This window comes from Melopsittacus undulatus, chromosome 19 (assembly GCF_012275295.1).
Source record: "Melopsittacus undulatus isolate bMelUnd1 chromosome 19, bMelUnd1.mat.Z, whole genome shotgun sequence".
Taxonomy (NCBI): Eukaryota; Metazoa; Chordata; class Aves; order Psittaciformes; family Psittaculidae; genus Melopsittacus; species Melopsittacus undulatus.
The window spans coordinates 3880334-3905973 of record NC_047545.1 but is presented as its reverse complement, the minus strand read 5'-3'; the positions used below and the strand labels follow the sequence as shown (position 1 = coordinate 3905973).

The window sequence follows — 25640 nt, the reverse complement described above, 5'->3', positions numbered from 1 at the left end:
GTGTCCCTGCCGTGCCGGGCACCCCTGGGTACCCCCCGGGGGCTGTGGGTGCCAGCGCTGCTGCCCTGTCATTACCGTGGTGACCTACATGGCAGCGTGCGCAATTTGGGAGGCATCCGGATGCTCCGGAGTCACCCACACGGGCCAGCAGCCGGCGTGCCCCACGGCACCATCCCTGTCCCTTGTCCATCCCCTATGGGAGCCAAATCTCTGAGACCCCCCCGCCCCCCCCCAGCTCTGCTCACTGGAGAGGCCTCAGCAGCAGCGCTGATAGACAGGTCCATGCTGCCCCAATGTCCCTGAGCGAGCGCCAGGGCCTGGAAAAGCAGGAATCTGGTTGGATTTGGATGGCATTTGGGTGTGCAGGGAGGGGGTTTGGGACCCCCCTGCGGTGTCCCCCCCCCGGCAATGGCTTTGTGGGGCTGTGAGTCCTGCACTGGAAGAGGGGGGCTGCTTGGGGGGGGGCTGTGACGTGGGGTGCAGTCAGTGCCTGCGACGGCGTCGGGGCCGCAGCCAATGCGCGGCGCGGGCGGTGAAGTCATGCACCGCAGCCGCCATTGGCCCTGCTCAGCGCCATGAGCACGGCTGTGCTCAGCCCCGCTGGCGTCACGTGACTCAGGATGAGGCCGCACTGGGGGGGTCCTGCTCATGGCATCCCCCCCCCCCCCCGACGCCAGCACTGGGTGCATCCTGCGGGGCCTGCAGGGATGTGACCCTGTGTCCTGCTGCCCCCATCCTTGGAGCAGGCCTGGATGTGGGGCTGAGCATGGCCCCACTCGTGCCATGTGTGGGATGGGGGGGTCAAGGCCGCCCCCCCCCCGCCCTGAGCCTCAGGGGCATAGAAAGTGAACATGGAGCTGCAGTGGGTGCGGGGGGGTCCCCAAGGGTCCCTGGAGACAGTGTTGGGTGTCCAGAGGTGCCCATGTCCCTGTGCTGGGAGGTGTGGGGGGTGGTTGGGGTACCGGGGGGATGTTACTGCTCCCTGGTGCAAGGAGAGTGCCCCTGTCCCTGTGTGCAGTGCAGGGGGGTGTCCATGTCCCTGTGTGCAGTGCAGGGGGGTGTCCATGTCCCTGTGTGCAGTGCGGGGGGGGTGCCCCTGTCCCTGTGTGCAGTGCAGGGGGGTGTCCATGTCCCTGTGTGCAGTGCCGGGGGGGTGCCCCTGTCCCTGTGTGCAGTGCAGGGGGGTGCCCCTGTCCCTGTGTGCAGTGCAGGGGGGTGTCCATGTCCCCGTGTGCAGTGCAGGGGGGGTGTCCATGTCCCTGTGTGCAGTGCAGGGGGGTGTCCATGCCCCTGTGTGCAGTGCAGGGGGGTGTCCATGTCCCTGTGTGCAGTGCAGGGGGGTGTCCATGCCCCTGTGTGCAGTGCAGGGGGGTGTCCATGCCCCTGTGTGCAGTGCAGGGGGGGTGTTATGTCCCCGTGTGCAGTGCAGAGGGGTGTCCATGCCCCTGTGTGCAGTGCAGGGGGGGTGTCCATGTCCCTGTGTGCAGTGCAGGGGGGGTGACCCTGTCCCTGTGTGCAGTGCAGGGGGGTGCCCCTGTCCCCGTGTGCAGTGCAGGGGGGTGCCCGGGGGGTGCCCCTGTCTCTGCCCGCAGCCCAGGAGGGTGCCAGGATCGGGGGGGCAGGAACGGGCCGGTCCCTGCACAGAGGGAGCCCCAGTGCAGCGCGGGGATGCCCGGTGGGGGGATCCCGTCCACGGTTCGGTACGGCAGGGCTCGGGGGGTGCTCACGCTCCCGGTGCGGGGCCCGGGGGGGGTGTCCCCTTCCCGGGGCGGACCGGGGCGGGCCACGGCCGCCGCTATAAAGGCGTCGGGGGTGGGAGGAGCGCGTCCCCTCCCGGCGGCGGCGCGGTGCGGGCTGCGCTGCGGTACCGGGGCCGGTACCGGGGCTCGGTGCGGGGCCGCAGCCGCTTCACCGCGATCCCCTCCCGCAGGTGTCGGGCTCCCTCCGCCTCCCCCCCCCCCCCCCGTTTCTCCCGCAACGCCGCCCCCCGCACCCCCCCCCGCAGCAAGATGGTGCAGAAGAAACCGGAGATCCCGGGTTTCCACCGCTCCTTCAAGGTAAGGGGCTCCCCCCCCACACACCCCTGTGTGCCCCGGGTGGGTGCTGGGATGCTGCAGGTCCCATAGGCCCCCCCCATAGGGTACGTGTGGGGTGCGCTGCCGGCAGCTGCCCCCATTCACCCCATTGCGGAAGGGGGGTGCAGGCCGGGGGCAGTTGGGGGTGCCGGGACCTGTTGTGCGAGGGCCAGATCCTGGCAGCACGGGCATGGGCTGCGGCTGCAGCTGGGGGGGGCCGGGGTCCCCCCCGTCCCTGTGCCGCCGTCGGGGGGGGTCTGTGCGGGGCTGATCCCGTTCCCCGAGCGCTCGCTCCCGTCCCGGCTCTCGGGATCTTTGTTCAGTTTCGGCTCCCGGCGCTCCGAGGGATGCTGGGAGCTCCCCCCGAACCCGGCTCGTTTGAGCGGGGGCCTCATCCTGCGCTCAGGGCTTTAGGCCGGGGCTTGGCTCTGTCCGCACCCCCCCCGGTGCTGGGCCGGGGCTGGGGGCACTTCGGCTGTGGGGATGGAGCCGGTGCTCCGCGTCCGCCCCGCACCTCCCATCCCCCAAACCTTTTGTGTCGCTGCTGCAGTGGCTGCCAGGGCCCTGGCTCCCCCTTTTCCCCCCCGCTTCCCCCCCAGCTCCCCCCGAGCCCCTCTCTGCTCCCGGAGGGCCTCATCCTGCCCTGGGGGGGGGGGGGGGGGGGGGACGGGACGGACTGGAGGGCGATGCTGTGCTCTGTAATCCAGGGGTTCCCTGGACGGGGGGGGGGGGGAAGGAGCGTTCTGCCCCCAGGGTGATGCTCGGGTGCGGTGGGGACCCCCCGAGAGCCGGGGTTGGTTGGGGCTGGCAGCCGACCGGGCACCGGGGCACTGGGGGCGGGTTTGGGACCGCGGCCGGGAGCTGCCTCCTCCTCCAGCCAAACACATTTCGTAACCCTGGGGAGGATGGGGCCCGTTCCCCGCCCCCACCCGCGCACCCCGGTGCTGCTCTGCCCCGTGCCGGGGTCCCCGTGTCCCCTCTGTGGGGTGCTGGGGCTGGAGCCCCCGTTCCGGTGCCCGTCGGTGGTCCTGGGAGCAGGGGTTGGGGTCGGGACTGATCCTGCCGGGCCCGGCGGTCTCATGGGCACAGCGCTCACTGGAGCGGGGCTGAGCGGGCTCCAGCCCCACTGTGACCTTGCTAGGAGGACAGACCGCGGTGGCTCTGGAGCCCATCCTGCCCCTGTGGCTTTTCTTCCTGCCCCCTTCCCTGTAGTTCAGGCCTGGGTGGAGAACTGGGGCTGGGTTGGTGCGGGTGGCCCCGATCCCTCTCATCATCCCCTGTGCGCAGGCTGGACCGTGCAGCACTGTCCCCATCAGGAGATGTGGTCAGACCTTTCCTCCTCCGCTGGCTCTGCCGTGTGCCTCCAGCAGCACCATGACCTGGTGGCCCACAGCACCCCACACCGATGGGGCTGGTGTGCTGAGCTCCATGGGCTCAGCACTGCTGATGGCAGATCCAGCGGCTGCTGCCATCTCCCTGCTGTTCTTGTCCCCCCCCAGGGACAAAACCCCTTCGATCTGGAGTTTGACCAATCCAACCACCTGGAGCCCGTCTTCAACTTCGAGTGCCCGCCCCGTCCCGGTGAGCTCCCGGTGCCCTCCCGGCACCGTCTGGGTTTGAGGGGTTTGGGGTGGCCGTGCCGGGGCAGCCGTGGGCAGCGGGGGCTGAGTCACAGCGGTGGCTTTGCTCCGGCCCAGACATGCCTTCGAGCCAACCCATCGATATCCCTGACGCCAAGAAAAGGAACAAGAAGAAGAAGCGCTGCAGAGCAACCGACAGCTTCTCCGGCAGGTTCGAAGGTGAGCGGGGAAGGGCTGGAGCCCTCCGGGTGTCCCCAGTTTAGGGGCAATGGAGGTGCCCGGTGCTGCCGTGGGGCCGGGAGCTCAGGCGCCCTCTCCCTTGCCAGATGTTTACCAGCTGCAGGAGGAGGTGCTGGGAGAAGGGGCCCACGCCAGAGTCCAGTCCTGTGTTAACCTCATCACCAACAAGGAGTACGCGGTGAAGGTAAAGCTCTGCTGCTCAGGGCACCCCCTGCCTCAGTTTCCCTTCCCACCCTCCACATCTGCCTCCTGCAAGCACCCGGTGCTGGCGCAGGACATGGGCTGGAGCGGTGGGAATGGGGCTGGGCTGGTGGCACATTGTCCCCTGCCACCACCCAGCACCGGCACCGCGGTCACCCCCTTGGCCACACTCCCCTCCTGTGAGGTGGGGGGGCAGGAGGTTCAGTCAATGCCCATGGCACATGTGGGGGCTCGGGGCAAGCCCGGGCGCGTGGTGCCGGTGAGGAGACCACCTCCATGTCCCTGTGAGCTTATGAGTGCTGCAAGAGTGACCCAGCTGCATTTGGGGTCAGGGGATGCTGGGCCCATGGCTCTCAGGCACAGTGCGAGGAGCTGGGATGGGTTCTGTGTCAAAAGGCAGCCAAATCCAAGGGGGAGCCTTTGTGTGCCCCAGTGGGGAAACTGAGGCAGCAGGGAGGGCTGGTGGGAGCACCCGGCTTGTCCTCTGTGGGGCTGTGTGTGGGCACCCGCTGCCCACCCCATGGCACATCCAGCACCCTGTGGGGCGCAGGGCCCTTCTCCAGCACCATGGCTCAGTGTCACATGGACCTCGGCTTGGCTGTGGCGCGGGAGGGAGCGGCTTGGCAGCGCCGCCGGGAACAGGGAACAGCCTGTTCTGCTGCCTTAACCCCTTCGGGCAGCCCCTGCCCGGCTCACCCGGCCCCAGCGCCAGCTCCATGGGTGCTGGGGGGGGGTTGCTGGGCTCAGTGGGTGCTGGGGGGGGTTGCCGGGCTCGGTGGGTGCTGCTCCCTGAGCATCCCCCTGTTTGCCTTTCAGATCATAGAGAAACGCCTGGGCCACATCCGCAGCAGGGTGTTCAGGGAGGTGGAGATGCTGTATCAGTGCCAGGGACACAGGTACCGTGGGGCTGGGCTGTGCTAGAGACACCCATGGGGCTGCATCCCTCCCCTTGGGAGCATCTCGGGGGGGGGGGGCACGACATGAAGTGGTTTTGCCATGACAACGGGGGCTGGGGCAGCCACATTGGAGCTGAGCTGAGCATGGCCACGGTCTCACTGAGCAGGGCAAGCGAGCCAGGAGGGTCTGTGAGCAATTAGGGAGGGCCGAGAGCCTCTCTCCCCCCTGGAATGCAGCCAGGGCCCCAACCAGTGTGGTACCAATCACTGGAAACCCGGTGGTGCTGTTCCACCTCCTCACCCAGGACTCATTCTATGGCAAGCGCAGGGTCTGGGGGATGCTGGGCTGATGCCGTTCATCCCTGCAGGAACGTCCTGGAGCTGATCGAGTTCTTTGAGGAAGAGGAGAGGTTTTACCTGGTGTTCGAGAAGATGAGAGGAGGTGAGTGTGCTGCCAGCCTTGGGGTTGGGGTCAGCAGCAGGACCCCCTCCTGACCCCCTGCTCTGTTCTCACCCGGCTGCAGGCTCCATCCTGACCCACATCCACCGGAGACGCCACTTCAACGAGCTGGAGGCCAGCGTGGTGGTGCGGGACATCGCCAGCGCCCTGCACTTTCTGCACAACAAAGGTGAGCTCTGCCCCCCCCCATCCTCCTGCCCAGGGGCTACTGCTGGCCCTGGGCACGCAGAGCCTGTTCCTCCGGTTCAGCAGCGATCCCTGCCCTTTGCCATGATGCAGGCAGTGATTTGGGGTGGGGAGGGAGGGTTCCCTGTGCCACCCCCGGACCTGTCAGCGCGGAGGGGATGGATCTTTGCCCTCATCCGCTCTTGTTCCCTGCAGGAATTGCACACAGGGATCTAAAACCGGAAAACATTCTGTGTGAGAGCCCAGACCAGGTGAGTGGGGAGCACAGGATGTGGTGTGTCCCCATGGGGCAGCACATGGGGGGTGTGCAGCACCCATCCAGGCAGCAACAGGCAGCTCAATAGGGGGTGACACAAGGCTGTGGGCCCAGGAGAACACCTCTTCTCCTTCCCCCACAAAGGTCTCCCCAGTGAAGATCTGTGACTTCGACCTGGGAAGTGGCATCAAACTCAATGGCGACTGCTCCCCCATCTCCACCCCGGAGCTGCTCACCCCGGTAAGCACATGGGGGGGGGGGGGGCGGTTGGCAGTGCTCCAGGGGCCCCCCCCACAGGTACCCCCAGGCTTCGGCACGGGGCTCATTCAACCCCCCCCATCCCATCCCATGGCTCCAGGGGCTGAGGGTGTCCCGGCCCCCCCGCGGTGCCGAGCTGCGGTTGCATAATGCAGGGGGGGCCGGGGGGGGCTGGCGCACAGCCCGGGCTGCTGCGAGCCCATAGCAACAGCCACGGCCCCGCGGCTGCGCCGAGGCTGCTGCAGGGAGAAGTGGGTCAGGAGAGGGGCCGGGGGGGGTGGGGACAGGGTGTGGGGTGCTGCTTGCTTGCAATGCATGGTGGCCACCCCAAAGCTTGTGGGGCGAGCCGTGTTGCACAGATCTGTCCCCATTCTGCGGGGGGGGCACTGAGCCTGTGTTTATCCATCCCATCCTCCACCCCCCCGCTGTGGAAATCCCTGCTCCCCCCTTATCTCCAGCAGCAGGGATGCCCCCGTGTTGGTGCCCTGCATCCCCCCTTTATCCTCCCCATTTACCCTCCTTCCGGGGCTGGCTCTGCATCCCGGAGGTTGCCCCGTTCCCAGCGAGGGCTGGGGGGGCAGCACCCTGGTCCCTGCAGGGTTAAGCCTGGCTCTGGGTGCTGGGGTTGTTGGGTTGTGTTTTGTCTCTGGGGCCTCTGCTCTGTGACAGCCCCGATTATCTGCTGCCTGCAGCTTGCTCCTGCCCTGGTCACGAGGTCGTGTGGGCTGCGTGCGGGTCATGCGTGCTGGAAAGCCCCAGAGTCCCCGGAGCGATGTGGGAACAGGGCTTGCATCAGGGTTAACTCCTCCTGCCCCGGATCCCTGCCTGCTCCCCGGCCTTGGGAACAGGCAGAGCAGGCTTGGCCCTGCTGCATCACAGCCGCTCCCATGGAACGGGATGGATGCAGCCCCACTGAGCCAGCTGGGAGGTGTGGGTCCAGCTGCCCTGGTGCTGCCCCAGGGGATGGCAGGAGAAGGGGGATGGCACAAGAGGAACCAGCCTCAAGCTGCACCAGGGCAGGTTTAGATGGAGCTGAGGAACAATTCCTGCCCCACAGGGTGCTCAGGCATTGGAACAGGCTGCCCAGGGCAGGGCTGCAGGCACCGGCCCTGCGAGTGTGCACACAGCCTCAGTGCAGTGGGGCAGTGGTGGCCTTGGCAGTGCTGGGAATGGTTGGACTGGATGCTCTCAAAGGGCTTTTCCAAAACAGCTCATTCTGTGATTTAGGCTTTTTTTGGGGTGGCAGCCCTGCTATTGGGTGACCCCCAATGGGGGCAGGTCTGTGGCAGTGGGGAACCCATCAGCGGTGCAGCCCCATAGCTCTGGTGGGATCCTGACCCCCCAGTCACCCATCCTTTCGGACCCCCGTGCTGGTGCTCACCCCCACTTCTCCCCCAGTGTGGCTCTGCCGAGTACATGGCCCCAGAAGTGGTGGAAGCCTTCAACGAGGAGGCATCCATCTACGACAAGCGCTGCGACCTGTGGAGCCTGGGGGTCATCCTGTACATCATGCTGAGCGGGTACCCCCCCTTCGTGGGTCACTGCGGCTCTGACTGCGGCTGGGACCGGGGCGAGGCATGCCACACGTGCCAGGTACACGCAGCCCCACGGCAGTGCCTCAGCTCCCCTCTCCTTTGGCCGCAGGCGCTCCCAGCTCAGCCCCTTTTCCTTCTCCCCTCTCGCCCAGAACATGCTCTTTGAAAGCATCCAGGAGGGCAAGTACGAGTTTCCGGACAAGGACTGGGCGCACATCTCCTTCGGAGCCAAAGATCTCATTTCCAGGCTGTTGGTGAGAGATGCCAAGAAGCGGCTCAGCGCAGCCCAGGTCCTGGAGCACCCCTGGGTGCAGGGGGTGAGTGCTGCTGCCCCCCCCCCATCTCTGCTCCCTAAAACTGGGGTGGGATTCACCCTCCTGTGGGGTGCCAGGCTCTGACAGGCTCTGTTTCATTGCAGTGCGCCCCCGATAACACCCTGCCGACCCCTATCATCCTGCAGAGGTGAGCATCCTGCAGGGTACCCTGGGATGGGGGGGGATACATCCCAGCCCCTCAAGTCCTGCCCCTCTCTCCAGTTGGGGGGGGCTCTGTCGTAGCTCTGGGCAGTGGTTGCAGTGTGTGATTTGGGTTTAAGCCACGTTGTTGATCCCTGACCAGCCTGACATGGCATGCGTGCAGAGAGGGACACCCCAATATGTGCCCCCACTGCCCCCCTGAGCCCCTGCCTCCCCACAGGAACAGCAGTGCCAAAGAGCTCACCTCCTTTGCTGCTGAGGCCATGGCCGTCAACCGCCAGCTGACGCGGCGCGACGAGGATGAGGAGGATGAGGCGGAGGAGGAAGCACGACCCATCATCATCAAAGCTACCTCACGGGCCATGCAGCTCTCCCCCCCCTCCGAGTCCAAGCTGGCCAAGCGGCGGCAGAAGAGCAGCCTGGCCAAGGCAGTGGCCACCGGGCAGCACCTCGTGGCCCCACTGGTCCTGGTGGCCGATCAAGCCTGAGCTGTGCCCCCCCAGACCTGCTGTACCCTGTGTCGTCTCCCTCCTCCTCCTCTGTTCTTTCTCCCCCCCCCATCCCAAACCCCACCGTTGCTGGTTGGTGACAAGATCAGGACTCGTCCCTGTGGCTGGTTTCCAAGGTTGTGCTGATCTTGTGGGGTGGGAGGGTTTGTTTAAGGTGTTTTTTCTTCTGTTAAGGTGTTAAATCAAGCATGAGGTTGCTTCACCCAGGGCACATTCAAGGACAGCTGACAGACACACGGACTGGTGTTCCCTGACTCCTGCTTTCTCCTCCGACATTCCCCTCCCCATCCCGACACCAAAGGACTCTTTGTACCCGCGGCTGCTTTGACCATTTCAGCTCGTTTCATACTGTGAACAAAAGACCCTCGGTCGCAGTTGTGGGTGAACCTCCTCCCTCCCCTCAGAGCTGCAGCTCTTCCTCCCATGGCAGGGGTGGATCCCACAGGACCCCCATCCTGGGTGCAGGGACCCGCTGTGCTCTGGGGGGATGTGATGGGTGTTGTGCAGGGAATCGCTTGGGCCGGGGGGAGATGGTGCCAGCGAGGGAGCAGCTCCGCATCCCACCGAGCCACCCTCTCTGCTCAGCAACCTGCTTCCAGAATAAGCTATTCACCCCCTTTTCCTTCCTTCTTTCCTTTAGTTATTGTTGGTTTTAAACTGCTAAGCTGTGCTTCTCTACAGGGCACAGGGAAATGTCTTCCTTTGCTCCCGTGCTCCGGATGGTGGCTGCTTGGGGGTAAGGTCAGAGCCAGGGGGGATGCACGAGCCATGCTCTTGTGCCGGGTCAGGTGTTGTATCCCTGTTTTTGGAGGGGCTGCTTGCCAGTGGCTGTGCTTTTAGGGAGCTGCAGAGGGAATGAGGTCTGCAGGGTGGCTGGAGCAGCCCCAGATACCCCTCTGGGAATGGCAGATGCTCCATAGAAAGCAAAGGGACACCCTTTAAAAAGCTTCGGGCTGGCCCTGAGGCTGCCGTGGCCGGAGGGGCTGGGGGTGCTGAGCACCCCGAGGTGCTGTGCTGGTGGCTGAGCGGCAGCACCCATGGGCTACAGTGTAGGGGTGCAGCCAGGGGGAGCTTGGGATGTGGGGCTGGAGGGTTTGGGGTCGGCAGCAGCACCAGGGCAGTGCAGGTTGTGATGGGCAGCCAGGGCATGCAGATGTATGTGCATGTGTGTCCATGTCGGCATGCGTGACCCTGCCCTTTGCCCAGAGCTCTGGGGAAAGAGGGAACGCAGCACTTGGGATGCTGCACCAGGACAAGGCCCTTGGCTGGTTGCTGCTGCATGGGATGGATCCAGTGCTCTGGAGCCCCCTGCACCAAACCCGCTCCCCAGCACAGCTTGTGCCACCGTCCCCATGTCCCACCATGAGGGAACGTGTCCCCTTGGTTGGCAACCTCCTTCCCATCCACTGCTTTGAGCTTTATACCTTGAGAAAGCAGCCTCAAGTCCATTGTGTGCACAGGTGGAGGCTTTGGGAGCTTGCTTTGGGGTCTTCAGCTGAGGACAGTCACTGTCTCCCGAGGGGGAAAGTTCTCCTTTTGATTTTAAAACTGCTGACAGCAATACTATGCAATATATGTTGGTTTTTGTTTCAGGGAGGTGTGCGTGAGTTATCTTGGGCGATGATGAGCTGGGGTCTTGACGGAGTTTGGGGCAGGGGCTTCTCTTGTTGCCCTTCCACCCAGTGACATCTATGGGCCAGGGAAGGTGGTTTTTCCCCTCTCCATCCCCCCCAAACACTGCCTCGCACTTGCAATCTCCTCTCTCCCCGCCTGGTCCCACTGTGCGGGGTGGTGGTGAGGGGACATCCCCTCAGGCACCGGGATGCCCTGGAGAGGCCTCCTTTAAAGCAAGACAAAACAAAATCCATCTTGATTGTACATGACTTTTTTATAGCTTGTTTTGTTTTATCAGTTGTAGATAATTCCTTGTTGTCTTACATGAAGAAATACTTGAACGCTGTACAGTGTGCGATGCTCGAGCTGGTGATGTGAAAGCTGTTGGTGGTGCTGCACGCCGCAGCCTGGCTTCCTCTTGGTTTTAAACCTCACCATGGGAAGGGGATGGCAGGGGGGTGGCTATAAAATCTGTGCTGTTTGTTCCTGCCACCCTCCCCCCCCCATGCCTCTGTTGGCAAACTGAGCTTCCCCCTCTTCCCATGTGTGAATCCCTTTAGATCTGTGTATGCCCCCACTGTTCTGAAGGCTGGCGAGCGGCTTGGGTGACCCGTGCATGTGGGAGCTTGTCCCCATGGGTGTTTTGCTGGTGTGATGGCATTGAGGGGATGGACATCCCGGGAGCATCGAGCTCCTCGCTTGGTCATTCAGCCCACGTTGGGTGCTGTGTTTTGGCTCCGGGGCTCAGGCTGGTGGTGGAGGCCAGGATGGTGAGCGCCGCTCTGTGTGTGTATGGAGAGTCTGAAATGCCTCTAGAGCCAGGGGATGGGCTCTGAAACACCTGGGTGCACCCATGGGTGCCTCGCACTGCACTGGGCTGGTTGGCGAGATGCTTGTGCCAGGGCCAGACATCCCCTCCCTGCCACCAGCACCTCTCAAGGAGGGGATGCTTCCAGACAGATGCTCCCTGACCTGTGCTCCAGCACCAGCGAATCCCTCTCACCACCCCCCTTGTTCCTCCTCTTCCTCTTTCACAGTCTTCCCACCCCTTTCCCTTCCCCCATAGAGCATCTGTCTTGGAAACCAACTTCAAAAAGTGATGATGATGATGATGATGATGATGATGATGATGATGATGTGCTTTTTAGGCTGGAAATTTTAAGCATTTTGGCTTCCTCTCCTTCCCCCCTGCCCTTCCTTCAGCCAACTAACTCCACTTAGAACTGGTTAGAAACATTTACTGTGAAGCTAACTTTGTTTTTATGAGAACAGGAGAAACTTTCTCTCCTTTACAATGGAAGAAGACTGCCAAAGCTGTGTTGACAAGAATCTCGTTCACGCACTGTTGGTTGGTTTGTACAACAGCGGCCTCAGTTCGGGGCCGGCTGCAACCTGAAACTGAAACAGGGGCAAAGAAACCTGCAAAAAACCCACAAAAAATATAAAAAACGAAGAAAACAAGGAAAAAAAAAGACGAAACCATAAAACCAAGCACTTTACTGTATGTACCAGGTGACCTGATACAGCTGAATTGAAGTTTTTCTTTATAACAATTGTTGATTCCAGAATTTTGTATTCTGTTTTGTAAGAATTTAATAAAAATGCGTTGACATCTAGGGGCTGAGGCTGTGCTTGCTGGGGGCAGCAACACCCATCCCAAGGTGTTTTCCTTCTGCGTCTCCACCAGCTCCATCCCAATCCAGTGCTGGGCTCAGGCAGGGCTGGAGCTGGTCGGGATGCCAGGAATAGGGCTGGCAGCGGCTCAGGCCCTGACTCACTGTTCCCAGTGGGGTGGTGTAAGCTGCTGCAGCCCCACAGGGGCACGGCAGGGTCACTGCAGCACTGCTCCTGCTGCCCTTCCGAGGCCCATTCCCAACCTAGAGCCGTTTGTCAGGGTGTGGAGCAGGAAACAAGCAAGAGGAAAGTGTGTGGTGGGATGGGAATGGCATAAGGGAAGCAGTAGGTCAGAAGAAGGGCTCCTTGAGCCCTGCTGTGCTCTTCGGGTGGGTTGGAAAGATGCTGTTGAGGTTTTGTTTCATCTACTCTGATTTTTAAGGTATTTTCAGGGCTGATGAGTGAGTTTTCCAGTCCTGGGCCATGCAGATGGAGCTGTAACCGTCCAGATGCCACTGCTGTGGCTGCAGAGGACACCCTGCCTGGTGCTGTCCTGGCAGCCCCTGCTCCGTGGCACCTCCGGTTGTGAGGATGGGGCTGCTCCTGCCTCTGTACATGGGGGAGTGCAGCTCTGAGCTGAGGAAAGCCCCAAGTGGCCATGAAGTCCACTTGATAAATGGTGCAGCTGCTTCCTGCAGCATCTGGATCTGGACAGGGTGGCTCTAGGAATCTCCACTGCTCCAGACCTTAAAGCTCCTCCAGTTCCAACCCCAACCCCTTCCACTGGAGCAGCTGCTCCAAGCCCCTGTGTCCAACCTGGCCTTGAGCACTGCCAGGGATGGGGCAGCCACAGCTTCTCTGGGCACCCTGTGCCAGCACCTCAGCACCCTCACAGGGAAGAGCTTCTGCCTAAGAGCTCATCTCAGTCTCCCCTCGGGCAGGTTCAAGCCATTCCCCTTGGCCTGTCCCTACATCCCTTGTCCCAAGCCCCTCTCCAGGTTTCCTGCAGCCCCTTCAGGCACTGGAGCTGCTCTCAGGTCTCCCCTTCTCTTGTCCAGGCTGCCCCAGCCCAGCTCTCTCAGCCTGGCTCCAGAGCAGAGCTGCTCCAGCCCTTGCAGCAGCTCTATGGCCTCCTCTGGACTCACTCCATCAGCTCCACATCCCTCCTGTGCTGTTGCTCCAAAGCTGGATCAGGACTGCCTGGGGGTCTCCTCAGAGCTGCTCCATCCAACCTCCCCCAGCCTGTGTTTATGCTTGGGATTGCCTTGACCCAGGGGCAGGACCTGGTACTGGCTTTGTTGAGCTTCATGACGTTCGCTCAGGTCCACCCCTCCAGGTTCCTGCCAAAGACACTGCATGGATCCAATGTGTCAAAGGGAGCTTTGCTGCAGAGGATGGTTTAGTTTTGAGTCCCTATCAGATTGCCTCATATGGTCCCTCTGTCCCCCCACCCCTTGTCACACCACACTGAGAAAGAACCTGGTAGCTGGAAACCATCTCGGAGCACGTGCAGAGAAGAGCAGCTCTGAGAATAACCTAGCACGGGGTTAAAATAACCTGCGCTGCTCTTGTGCTGGAGCATCAGCCCAAAATAGGCTCTCCTGCTGGGAGAAAGTGCTATAAATAAGTCTGTGTTGATTTGCATTGAAGAAAAGCCCCATAGCAGGAGCAGCAGCGAGGGCACCATGACAGTAAAGGGGCCACTGCAGAGCCACCAGGTTGATGTAAGCGGTCAGTGGGGCTCCGGTGATGCCTTGTTCTCCTGTGCTCGGGATTCTGCTCTTCTCAGGGGGAATGGCTTGAACCTGCCCGAGGGGAGACTGAGCTGAGCTCTTAGGCAGAAGCTGTTCCCTGGGAGGGTGCTGAGGCGCTGGCACAGGGTGCCCAGAGAAGCTGTGGCTGCCCCATCCCTGGCAGTGCTCAAGGCCAGGTTGGACACAGGGGCTTGGAGCAGCTGCTCCAGTGGGAGGGAGCACGAATGCGGGTGGCACCGTTCTGATGCCAGCTGTGTGCTGAAGAACCGCAGCACCAGTATCCCCTCCTGGCTCTTTGGCTGTGGGAGCAGGAGCCAAGCATTTGTGCCCCACGAACAGAGGTTTCTCTGCCCCAGCAGCAGACCGCGGAAGGGGGCACTTGGATTTTGGGAGAGGTTCTAGGTTTGGGGCGGTTCTAGATTAGACAGCAGGCAGGGGCCCCAAAACCTAGAACCCATTTTGACGTACGGCACTACGGGGCGGCCATCTTGGTGAGGAGCCATTTTGATGTACGGAACCCGGGGGCGGCCATATTGGTAAGGCGCCATCTTGAGTACGGGTGCCGGGAGACGCCAAATTAGTTGGGCGCCATTTTGACGTACGGCACTACGGGGCGGCCATATTGGTGAGGTGCCATTTTGATGTACGGAACCCGGGGGCAGCCATATCGGTGAGGCGCCATCTTGAGTACGGGTTCCGGGAGAGGCCAAATTAGTTAGGCACCATTTTGACGAAGAGTGACAGGTAGGCGGATGGCAGCGTTGCGATGCCAGCTGTGCGCTGAAGAGGCGCAGCACCAGTGCCCCCTCCTGGCTCTTCGGCTCTGGGCGCAGGGGCCCGGCGTTCGGGTGGGCCAGCAGGGCTGCCGGGCCCGGCAGGGCACCCACCCCCCGCACAACCACCCCGCACCGGGGATGAAGCAGCGCTGGGGGGGGGCACGGCTCCGCTGCGCAGCGGCCCCACAGCTAACGGTAAGAGCTGGGTCCCCAACCGGGGCTGCAAAGGGGCCCACGGCAGGGGAGGGGGTGTCGGTGTTAGCGTGGGTTTGGATGGGACTGCAGGAATTGGGGGGCAGCAAATCCCCCACATGCCAGTCCCTGCGGCCCGGGTCTGGCCCACTGAAAAGGTGAGGTCATCCCATAAAGGTGGGGATAGGGTGGGAAAGGGGGAAAGCAGGGAGCCTGGTGTGGGAAACGGGGGGTGTCATGACATAGGTGGGGGGTATTAGCTCAGAAAAGGCAGCGTACGTGCCTGGGGGGAAGGAGATTTGTGGCTGCAGCTCCATCACACTCAGTAATCCCAAGCGCTGGTTTTTGCTGGGCCATCTGGGCGCTCGCACACCGGGGGGGGGGGAACACGGTGATGTCTGGGTCTCCTCTTCCAAGCAGCTGGCAGGAGATCGCTGCCCCCGGCCCACCATGCCCTCCTCCGACAGCAGCAGCGAGTACTGGATCGATGGCTCCCACCGCAACACAGCCCTGGAAGATTTCTACATCGTGGGCCCCGAGCTGGGACGGTACCGGCTGCTGGGGGGGGGATCAGGGAATGTTGGGGGCAGGAGCCCTCCTGGTATGGGAGCGTGTCCTGATCAGGGCAGGAACCGGCCTGGAGGGAGGAGGGATGCGGCGGGGATGGAAGGATGGATAAGGGGGGATGGAAGGTGGAAGACCCTGCACTTATGTGTAAGCTGGAGCTTGGGTTGTGTCATGATGATGGTTTCAGGTGCGCACACTGAGGGGTTGCAGGATGAGGCCCACTGTCCTGTGTCCGTGGTTCTCACCCCTCTGGGTGGGAAGTTGGCTCCTGGTGTGATTGGTCTTGCCTCTGAGCAGCCCAAGGCTTTGGGGAGGTGAGCAATGAGCCAGGCACAGTGCGGGGCCATGGTGGGTCCCTCCTGCAGCAGCCCCTGCAAATGGACACAGCCCCACAGGGGTTTATTCCCAGATCTGGATTTATCCCACCTGGCTCAGGAAGCCCTGATGAGGACCAGCAATGTCCCCATCCCTGTGTGGTGGCTCCGAGCAGAGCCACCTCAGCAGCCACCAACTGCTTGATGGAGGCTCTTGTGACTTATTTATTAGAGGCCCTACCATAAATCCTTATGGACAGGGAACATCAGGGCTGACAGGTGAGGTCCTGCGGGTGCTGTGTGCCGTTTGTGCTCTGGTGGCCAGGAGATGGGTTTTAAACCTGCCCATCCCTCCTTCCCTGGCGGGTTTGTCCTGGTCTTGGCACACGCGGCTGCTTGGCCACTTCCCAGCCCTTGCAGGACCCCTCAGGATGCAGAGCCCAGGGCCGGTGCCAAGTGCCTGGGCCTGGAGGCTGCTGATGCCCCATAGCAAGGATGCATCGTGGAGATGCCCAGGCCCAGTTCCTGCCCTCCTTTGAGGAGAGCAGCAGTGCCGGGAGCTCCCAGCCATGGGACAGGTTTGTCACTGGTGTCCCGGCACGCTTAGGACAATGGGGATCCAAGGGGGTGCAGGGAACCCTTGTGTGGAAGGTCTGACAGCCCCATTTGTGGGGCAGCAGAGGCAGCGCCGCTGCCGAGCCCTGGCTCTGGAGCAGATGTTTGCAATGGTGATGGTTTAGGCTGGCTCAGCCCCAACCATCTGCAAGGGAGCCTTTGAGCCTTAAATCTATCAGCTCTGGCAAAACCAGGCATTTAGGGCTTGTTACTGAGGTGTGTTCAGTGTCAGCTCAGGGCTCAGCCCTGCACAGATGGGGGTAGGACAAAGAGACAGGCTCTGAGCAGTGCAGCCCTGTCTCCTCCATGGGCTGGTGCTCCACAGGCTGCTCCAGCCTCCTTCCATCCGTCAGGCTCTCGTGGCAAATCCCATTGTTCAACATTTTCCAGTTCATCTGTAAAGCAAATGCAATTATCTCCTGTCGCAGTCAAGGTTGATTGCAGAGATTTATTCAAGGCTTTAAGCAGCAGCGAGAGCAGCGGCTGCCGGGGCCAGCGGGGCGAGGGGCTGGGGTGTAGCGAATGCCGGCACAGATCCAGCCACTGCTGTAATGGGGAATGTGTGAGGGCAGCCGGCGCATGGCCATGGGCACAGCGGGTTGTGCCGTGTCTGAGGAGCAGCCCCAGCACCTCCTGAATGCGGAGCCGAGGGCTTCGGAATGATCCTGTTGGCAGCAGGAATCAGGCTGCAAATTGTCCGTGTGGAAAATGTCTTGTGGGAAGGCAGCAGACACCGGGTCTGGGCTGGGATGCAGCTGAGATGAGAGGGATGAGGAGTGCAGGCGGCTGCTGGGGTACTGCAAAACCCCCCTGCGTTTGGAAGAGGTGCCTGAGGAGCTGAGCTGCTGCAGGATGGCTCTGGTGGCTCCTTCTCCCACTGGGAATGAGTTAATGGGTGCTGCAGCACCGATGCCATTTTGGGTTCAAATCAAAGGCTTTTCCTCCCTTTCCCGAGCTGGGGAAGGCGGTGGCAGCCGCCTCTCCCCTTCCAACCCAAGCGGTTTGTTTCCGAACTGCTTTTTATTTGTAAAATAAGATTCCATAGAAAATATTGAGCAAAAGGAGGAAAATGTTTCACAAATGGCCTAGAAGTGCCGGGTTTTGTTCATCCCGCAGCATCCCTGTGGTACCCGGTACCCAGCTCTGCCGTTGCCATGGGAACGTGATTCCCAAGTTCAGCCAGATGAGTTGCAAAATCCACTCTTGTTTCTAAAGCAAATCTCTCTGTCATGAGAGCACCCCAGGGACCGCATCCAGCACATGGGGCTGCAGCAAATGGGTCACTTCCAGCCACGCTGTGGGGTGGTCTTGGTCTCACGGCAGGTTTTGGTGTGAAAGGTGTCTGGTGTGCAGCTGGCTTTTCAGTGTGGATGCTTGGGGATGCCAGCACCTTGAGCAGAGCCTGAACTTGGGTCCCAGAAGATGGTGAAGCCAAAGAGCAATAAAATGTGGCCGATTTTCGGGGGTGAGAATTAATCTGCTCCGAGGAGCCGGGCAGCAAAGACAACATTGCAAATAAGCCCTGTAACAATGTGAGGCAATGGGCTGATATCATTGTCCAGTGGCTAACTCGTTATTCACTAGATCTAAAGCTCCCTGGCAGCTGGGGGCACTGCTCAACAGGAACAATCCCTTTTGCACCTGCACTGGTTTAACCTGGTGGGGAGGTTTTACAGTGACATGGGATCACCCCACGTGTCGTGACCTTGTCAGGGACATGGCTGGGACCCGCACAGCATCCCTGCGGTGCCCATGGCCACAAGTGGGAAGAGGGAGGCTCTGTCCTGTCATGAAAGCAGCTTAAGGATTTAAATCCCATCTAGAATTTGGTTTAATTAAAATGGCTTTACCCAGGAAAGCTGGAAACAATGCAGGGAGAGGGGTGTGCAAGGACTGCATTCCCAGGGCGCTAGCACAGGTCTGGGGGTGGGCATGGGGTGAGCTCCATCCATAGCACCTCATGCACCCCAAACCTTCCACAGGGGAGCCACCTCAGTGGTCTACAGCTGCCAGGAGAAGAGCACGGGCACCCCATATGCTGCCAAGATCCTGAAGAAGACGGTGAGTGTTGGCAGGGCAGGGGGCTGCAGGGTGGGAGGTGGCTTTGCTCCCAAAGCCCATTGGTACTGGGATGGGGCTGTCATTCAGGCTACGAGTGCAGATGGGGGTGTGGGTGTAATGGGTGCATTTTGCTGCTGAAAACAGGCCCTGGGACAAGCATGGGAACCTGCAGGGAGCAATGGGGTCTGCATGGCAGGAGGCTGGAGGCAGCCCTGGCAGCACAGGTAATGCTGATTCTCTGTGGGCTCTGATTTCTAGATCGACAAGAAGATCGTGAGGACGGAGATCGGGGTCCTGCTGCGGCTCTCGCACCCCAATATCGTGAGTACAGCCCTCGTGGCACAGCTCCCTTGGGGTCAGGTCCCCTTAACGCTTCCCATGGGCAGCCCAGGAGCGCAGTGGTGCTGAGGGAAGGGCTGGGATGTCCTTGTCCTCATCCCGCCCCGGTGCAGGATGAACACACCACCCCTGTCTGCACCCAATGTCCGCTCCTCGCCATGGCATGAAAATCATGGTCCTTGCAGTGCCTTTGAGCTTCCCAGCTCTGACACCAAGGGCCAGGCTCCCCTCTCCACCTCCCCACCCCCCCCATCTCCTGGCCTGAGATTTCCATTTGGTAAGCAATTTCCATCGAGGAGATCAAATGAACACCACTGAAAATTGCCCATCTGTAATGAATCCTGCAAGGGGAGATAAAAGGGCTGTGGGTTCCATGTCCCAGAGCAGCCAGTGCCGTTTCTCTTGCTCAGCGCTTGGGGGATAACAGCAGCTTGGCTGGAATGATTTGCAATGCCCAGAGCGGATCTAATCACCACCGGTGTCAGCAGAGCTGGGGCCACCGTGTCGGCCCCTCTGCAATGGCAGAGACCTGGGGGCTCTGCTCCTTCCCCATCCCTCCTCTGGCCAAAAAAGGCTTATTCCCTGCTGCTTAGTTCCACTGTCAAATTGCAAAAGCATCTTGAAGTTAAGGAAATAACACAAAACCCACCTGGCAGCTGAGTGCTGGTGCTGCAGGGATGCAGCAGACCCCACTCCCACTGATTCTGTGGCCAGGACATCACTCTGCTGCTGGTGCTGCTGCCCACGCTGCCATTTCTTTTGCAGTGTTGCTCAAAACACCCTCCATGGCAGGGGGCTGGAACTGGATGAACTTCAGGTCCTTTCCAACCCAAACCATTGTATGATTATACAATTCTAAAACCCTGGGCATGGCTGTTTCCAGCCCATGTCAACCCTCCTTGGAGCAATGAGGCTTTGCTCCTGTGGGGATGTCCTGACCATCCCCAACAGTTCAAATCCTTGCTGCAAAGAGGTGAAGCCAAGAGAAGTCTAAAGCATCCTAAAACCAGGAACAGCGGAGGCAAACACGCTGAAACTAAGGCATCCCTGAGCCCCTTGGGCAGCTCAGCACAGGCCTGCCTTAGGGTGTCCCAGTGCTTTGGAGCTATCAGGCACTTCAGCCTTTTCCTCAGAGGCATTTTCCCACTCCCAGGCCGTTTGGGCAGACACAGGGACAGGGGGGAGCAGCCGCTGGTGCAGGATCAGCCATGGATGGGGAGAGGCTCCTCCGATGCATTATCAGAAAGGCAGCAGAAGATTCCATTTGTGCCTCCCCTCCTCCTTTCCTCCCCAGGCAGCAGCTCCACAGAGACGTGAGGAGGAACCAGCCGGGCAGGTTGGATATTTAAATCCCAGTGTTTTCCATAGGGTTCTGCTCACTCCCAGCTTCAAGTGGGTTTTGAAGCAGAGCTGCTCTGTTTCATTATTGACGCCGGTGCTGCCTGGGCGCTCGCTATCGTTCAGCACCAACCTCAAGAGCAGATGATAATAGGATTGTAAACTTTTGAAGTTAATAGGAAAATTATAGTGCTTCCGTGTATTATTATAATGCAATAAGCTGCCACATAGTGTCTCTCACCCTGCAGGGTATCACGGCTTGTCACCCAGCCTATGAAGGTAATGATTAAAGCCCCATGAAATTCGTGGTGTCACAAACGTCTTAAGAAGTGTGAAATTCTCAGTTTTCCATTAAATAATAATAAAAAAATTACATTTTGACATAGTTTTAAGAGAGACCTGGGAATCCTGGATTTGCTGCAGCGGCACAAAGGTCTTGTGCAGACAAACTCACCTCGTGTGGGAGCTAAAACCTCCCAAATCAGGAGGAAACCAGCTCCTTTAGTGCCTCTTTGGCTGAAAAATGGTCCAAGGGACATTTCCAAAAGTGCCATAGGGTCCCAGAGGTGGCTTCGGGCTCTTGGGGTTCTGTGCATTGATCCCACATCCTTGCAAGTGTAGCTGTGCAGAATGGGTCCCAGGAAGGATGAGGGCAGGGCTTTGCTGTGGGGCTGGACAAGGTGTCCGCACAGCTGAGGAAGCTGTGGAATGAAAAAGCTTTTTGTGAGCTCCTCTTCTAGTTGATGAGCTTGGAGACAGGAGGAGGATGAAGGTGCTGCATGCCTGTGTTCCCATTGCCAGCATCACCTTTAACACATGATTAAGTGAGCAGGGCTGATACAAGCATTAGAATAAATCACGTTCAAACAAATACAAAAGCAAGGAGGGAAACGTGCCGGTTGTCCCTATAAACCCCTCACACCCCAGGGATTGAATGCTCCTCCTGGCCCAGTCTCTGCATCCCGCATCTGCATCCCACATCTGCATCCCACATCCCTGCTCTTGCCCCTTTCAGATCAAGCTGAAGGAGATCTTTGAGACGCTGTCTGAGATCGTGCTCATCCTGGAGCTGGTCACAGGAGGAGAGCTCTTTGACAGGTACACCCAGCCCCACCATCCCCATCCTGGCTCCTAATGGAGAAGGGATGAATCCCACCCTGATGGCGGGGGGAGGATGAAGATGGAGGGGGGATAATGCACCCCATGGTGGGGGGACAGAGGGTGAGGGGACTCCGTGTGAGCAGGGTGCTGCTGTGCTGACCCAATGTGCCTGCAGGATCGTGGAGAGGGGCTTCTACAGTGAGCGGGATGCAGCCCACGTGGTCAAACAGATCCTGGAAGCCGTTTCGGTGAGGTGCCCCTCGGTGGGTCAGGGCTGTCACTGTGGGGGCTGCACCCTCCCAAATACCCCTCTCACCCTCGGCCCTCCAAGGGTGTTGCTGGTGGAGGGGCCTCTTCCAATCCACACTTGGGGGGATGAGGGAGGAGGGAGGAAGGTCAGCTCTGCTCTGCATCACGGGGCTGCTGGAGATGGGGTTTCTATAGCAACGGGAGGGTTTAAAAATGGAAACTCACAATGGGAAGTGTCCTTCCCGTGCCCGGCAGCCGCTCTGGCACCGCAGGCATCGGGTGCTTCCAAAGGACAAGTTGGGAGAGTTGGTGCCGTGTTTGTGCTGGGTCCCCCACAGTCCCTGCCTGAAGCAGATGGGGATTCCCTGCCCCTTCCCCCCCTTACCACGTCCCTGTTTTTTCTCCCTATAGTACTTGCATGAAAACGGGGTCGTCCACCGTGACCTGAAACCAGAGAACCTGCTCTACGCAGACCTGTCCCCTGATGCTCCCCTTAAAATCGGTGGGTTTGCCGGGGGGGGTTGTGGCACAAAGAGGAGTTAACAGTGCCTCCCCTGACGGCAGCGCTGCACCCTCTGTGTCCCTCAAGGCGACTTCGGGCTCTCCAAGATTGTGGATGAGCAGGACACCATGAAAACCGTCTGCGGGACACCGGGATACTGTGGTGAGCAGCAGGGAAGAGCCAGGGAAGAGGGAGGGGGACCTGGAGGGCTGCTCCCTGCCACTCAGTGCAGGGCTGGCTGATGGCTGCACCAACACTGGGAGGTGCTAATGGTACCCAGGAGGTGTTTTCCCTGTGGGGAGCTCCCCACAACTGTGCATCTGAACCCCAACCTCTGCTTCCAGCCCCTGAAATCCTCCATGGGTGCCCGTATGGCCCTGAAGTGGATATGTGGTCTGTGGGTGTCATCACCTACATCCTGTGAGTAACCCGAGGGGGGGAAACCGTGGCACAGAACACTGGTTGCTCCACCTCAGCCCATGGTGAGCAGCTGGCAAACGCTGGCCTGGCTGTGCCATAGGGCCCGGGCAGCAGCGTGCAGCTCCTCTCTCACGTGCTCACAGGCTTTGTGGCTTTGAGCCCTTCTTCGACCCACGAGGGGACCAGTACATGTACAGCCGCATCCTCACCTGCGACTACGAGTTCGTGTCCCCGTGGTGGGATGAGGTTTCCCTCAATGCCAAGGATTTGGTGAGTGAGGCAGTGCCGGGGCTCAGGGCTGCTGAGTGTGAAGGCTGCAGATCAATGCTTGTGGAACAACAAAACCAGGGGCTTTGGAGGCAAATGAGGCCTTTTTGTTGGTTACAGGTCAGAAAATTGATCGTCTTGGACCCCCGGAAGAGACTGACCGTCCACCAGGCTCTGGAGCATCCCTGGGTCACAGGGAAAGCAGCTAAATTCGCTCACATGGACAGCACACAGAAGAAACTGCAGGAATTTAATGCCAGGAGAAAACTGAAGGTAAAGGTGAAAAAGCCCCATTAAACCCCTGGGGGTAGCTCATGTTCACGTTCCCCTCATGCAAACAACTTGGGATCTCAGAGCTGCTGCCTCTGGGTTTTAAGGATCCCCTGCCTTGAGCAGGTAAGTGCTCAGTGACCCGTGGCAGCTCAGGGGATGAAGGATGACAAAGCAAGAAGGAAAAGCCTTGCCTGAAGCAAAGAGCAGGGTGGAGAAGTGGGCGCCATTGCTCCCTCTGTGGGGCTTGAGCATCGCAGGAAAGGCATAGAGGGGGTTAAAAGCCTGCATGAGACAAGCTGCTAACCACTGTCCCCTCTGCCTTTGCCACAGGCTGCCATGAAAGCCGTGGTGGCTTCCAGCCGCTTGGGCAACCACGGTCACCACGACTGCTCCCGCAGCGGGCGCAGCCAGAGGGGTCCCCAGGGCACCCACCTGCCCCCGGGTGCAGGCACCACCAGTCATGGAGCCACCAGCACCAGTGAGGACCTCGAAGCTTTCCCGAGCGATGGCCCCACCGTGCCCAAGGTTCCTGTGAGCAGTGCCGGCTGCCAGAGCTAAGGTGTCCGGCCCTGGGGCTGCCTCACCGTGGCCTCCGCAAGCAGCATCCCACTGCCCCTTGGAAGCTGGCACAGGGAAAGGTGGGGGAACCGTGGGGACAGGAGTGCCCCGAGTGTCAGTGTGTGTCGGGAGCCCATGGTCTGTGGTGTGGAGTGTCCTTATGTAGTGTCCTGTTGCCAGTGCGGTTGTAGCTGGTCACTGTGAATATGTGTCTGTCCGGACCCGACTGAGGAAAAACAAGGCTGGTAACTCTGTCTTCCAACAAATGCAGTTTTGGCCACTGTGGCTTGAAAAGATCCCAAGTGGCTTAAAAACCAAGGAGCAAAACAGCAGAAAAGGGATTTCTTTCACCTTAGCTCCAAAGGCAGGAAGCTGTCTTGACAACAGAGTTTTGTAAGTTCCTGTAAATAGTCCTTAAGGGTTTCTTTAGGGAATGGGTGCATCTGGGTTACCACTGACCATCCACGTTCCATCTACAATCCCTCTTACCAGACACAGCTGTAGGTTTACTGCTGTTCTTGGACATGGTTTGTAGGAGCCTTTGGACCCAGCTGTTTGATCCTCTCTGAAGAAACAGTGTTTGTGAGTGGTTCCTTTATTATCTCTAGATGGCAGACGAACCCTGACTTGTGCTTTTGTTCCACTCCAGCTTCATTTGTTCCCACCTTCAGCCCTGCTGTGGGTACATGATGGTGGTGGGATTGTCCCAGGCTGGGAACGCAGCTTCTCTGGCCTCTTCCTTGGTGTTCCAGGTTACCATGAACATGAGTTTTAACCAAGAACAATGCAGCTCTTTCTACAGCACAGTGGAAGACTTTGTAACCTGTAACAGTGCTGTTATTTCCTGAGAGAGGACAAGGAGTTTATATGTATTGGGTTGTTTCTTTTTAAGTCTAACGAAATCAGTTGACAAACTGATTGAAAAGACTTTTTCCAGGCTGTTCTTGACCAAGCCACAGGAGCAGCACTTGCAGATTTGAACACAGAACAAGTAATCAGACAGGAAAAGCCATATTGCACATGGGAGAGCCCAAAAAGCCAGCGCAGGGTTTGCTGACCTGGGGTGCTGCCTCCTCCCACAGCCCCGGCCGGTTGGGCCATGCACTTAGAGCACATACAAGCAAAAAAAAGCCTCAGAGAACAAAACTTGTGCCCAGAGTTCATTTTTCCAGCACGGGGACACCATAGGTGATGAAGGAGAGGGGGCAAACACAACCTGAGGCTTTGGTGATGCAGAGCTTGGGCATCGGGGCAGAGGCGAATGTAACACAAAGACCTTCGTGCTGATGCCGAGCACGAGCAGAAACCATAAACACTACGTGTAAGGGCTGATCCATACCACACAACATTGCTGTTTGGGGTGCTTGTAAAGTGAATACACAGATGGGATGTTCAGACATGTGCTTTCATTTTGATGAACTCCCAGCCATACCTCCAGTGGGGAAGCAGAGGAACAGCAAGAGAAAAAGCAATCCCTGACAGCATGGGAGAGGGCTTCAGCAGGGGAAACATCCCATCTTTTCCTGTGTGTTTGGGAGGGGGCAGTTTGTTTTCTCTCCTTTATTTAACACAGAGGGCTGAACCTTGCAGCGCACTCCGCTCTGCTCTTTATCCCGTCCTTGGGTGACACTGTCCTCCAGACTCCATCCCGTGTCCCCATTGATGCCAGTGGGGCCAGAACTCCACTTTTACCATTTTGTTCACTAACGTGGGTCTTAAAATTTGACTATTTGCTATCCTCTGACATGAAATACACATTTAAACGCCTTGCAGGAGCAGGCCAGAGTGCTCAGTGTGCCTATAGGGAGCGATGCTGGGAAACAAAGGAGTGTTGAGCACTCCTGATCCTACAAAACAATGGGAAGGAAGGTATCAGGTAACAGCAAGTAACAAGTGTCTTCAGTGATGGAAACCACTGGAGGGAAAACTGTAAGCAAAGAAAAGGAGTTTGCCTCTTCTGTTACACAGTATTATCCACAAGTATCAGTACTCAAAGGTAGTAAGAAAATAAGGGAATAAAGCCAATTTTGGTCTGTAGCTGTTTTCAGGATGTGTTTTACTGACTGCTTCGGTGTAGTGGTGACATTGCCGATACCGCAGGTATAAAGAAGTAGAGAAAGCCAATAAAGTATCCAACATCATTACCTGGGCTCTGTGTTCACTGCTGCTCTCAGCAGGCCTCAGAGAGGACTGGGCCAAGCACCAACTCCCTGAAAGCTGTTTGGGGTTTACTTCTTCCTGCCTTTTTTAACCCATTTCCATGTGACAATTGATTCTTGTCCCAAATCCATGCAAGCCTTGCCCAGGCAGTGACCTTCAACAGCTCCATCTTAGCCAAGGGCTAAGTCAGAGCTCTGAGCAGCTCTTAAACCTGCCTAAAGGGAACTACAGTAAGAGCTGTTTGTCTAAACCCA

General features: G+C 59.3%; 2 protein-coding genes across 3 annotated transcripts; both read left to right on the top strand.

Annotated features, from left to right (window-relative positions):
* Nucleotides 1-1978: 1978 nt before the first annotated feature.
* On the top strand, nt 1979-11902 carry MKNK2 (MAPK interacting serine/threonine kinase 2). Its single transcript, XM_034070799.1, has 13 exons — nt 1979-2057; nt 3575-3656; nt 3773-3874; nt 3982-4079; nt 4913-4992; nt 5361-5434; nt 5517-5621; nt 5834-5889; nt 6039-6134; nt 7551-7745; nt 7840-8004; nt 8106-8149; nt 8384-11902. Exons 1-13 carry the CDS (start codon nt 2010-2012, stop codon nt 8649-8651), a joined length of 1413 nt encoding a protein of 470 aa, XP_033926690.1. The 5' UTR covers nt 1979-2009; the 3' UTR covers nt 8652-11902.
* Nucleotides 11903-14381: 2479 nt separating this feature from the next.
* LOC101880619 (calcium/calmodulin-dependent protein kinase type IV-like) lies at nt 14382-25368 on the top strand. 2 transcript variants are annotated; one of them, XM_034070789.1, is made up of 13 exons: nt 14382-14625; nt 15043-15170; nt 18101-18179; nt 18438-18500; nt 19672-19854; nt 20872-20954; nt 21133-21205; nt 21618-21708; nt 21796-21870; nt 22053-22128; nt 22272-22398; nt 22516-22668; nt 22999-25368. In XM_034070789.1, exons 1-13 carry the CDS (start codon nt 14407-14409, stop codon nt 23224-23226), a joined length of 1578 nt encoding a protein of 525 aa, XP_033926680.1. In that variant the 5' UTR covers nt 14382-14406; the 3' UTR covers nt 23227-25368. The 2 variants fall into 2 exon arrangements, with proteins under 2 accessions (XP_033926680.1, XP_033926681.1); XM_034070790.1 differs by lacking the exon at nt 19672-19854.
* Nucleotides 25369-25640: the final 272 nt, after the last annotated feature.

Bases quoted from the DNA above. Each gene is read 5' to 3' on its own strand.
- MKNK2 (XM_034070799.1), top strand. From the start codon at position 2,010: ATGGTGCAGAAGAAACCGGAGATCCCGGGTTTCCACCGCTCCTTCAAG. The intron at 5,622-5,833 runs GTGAGCTCTGCC...TGTTCCCTGCAG, and splicing joins GCACTTTCTGCACAACAAAG to GAATTGCACACAGGGATCTA. The intron at 7,746-7,839 runs GTACACGCAGCC...CCTCTCGCCCAG, and splicing joins AGGCATGCCACACGTGCCAG to AACATGCTCTTTGAAAGCAT.
- LOC101880619 (XM_034070789.1), top strand. From the start codon at position 14,407: ATGGCAGCGTTGCGATGCCAGCTGTGCGCTGAAGAGGCGCAGCACCAG. The intron at 14,626-15,042 runs GTAAGAGCTGGG...TCTTCCAAGCAG, and splicing joins CAGCGGCCCCACAGCTAACG to CTGGCAGGAGATCGCTGCCC. The intron at 19,855-20,871 runs GTTGGATATTTA...TGCCCCTTTCAG, and splicing joins AGGAGGAACCAGCCGGGCAG to ATCAAGCTGAAGGAGATCTT.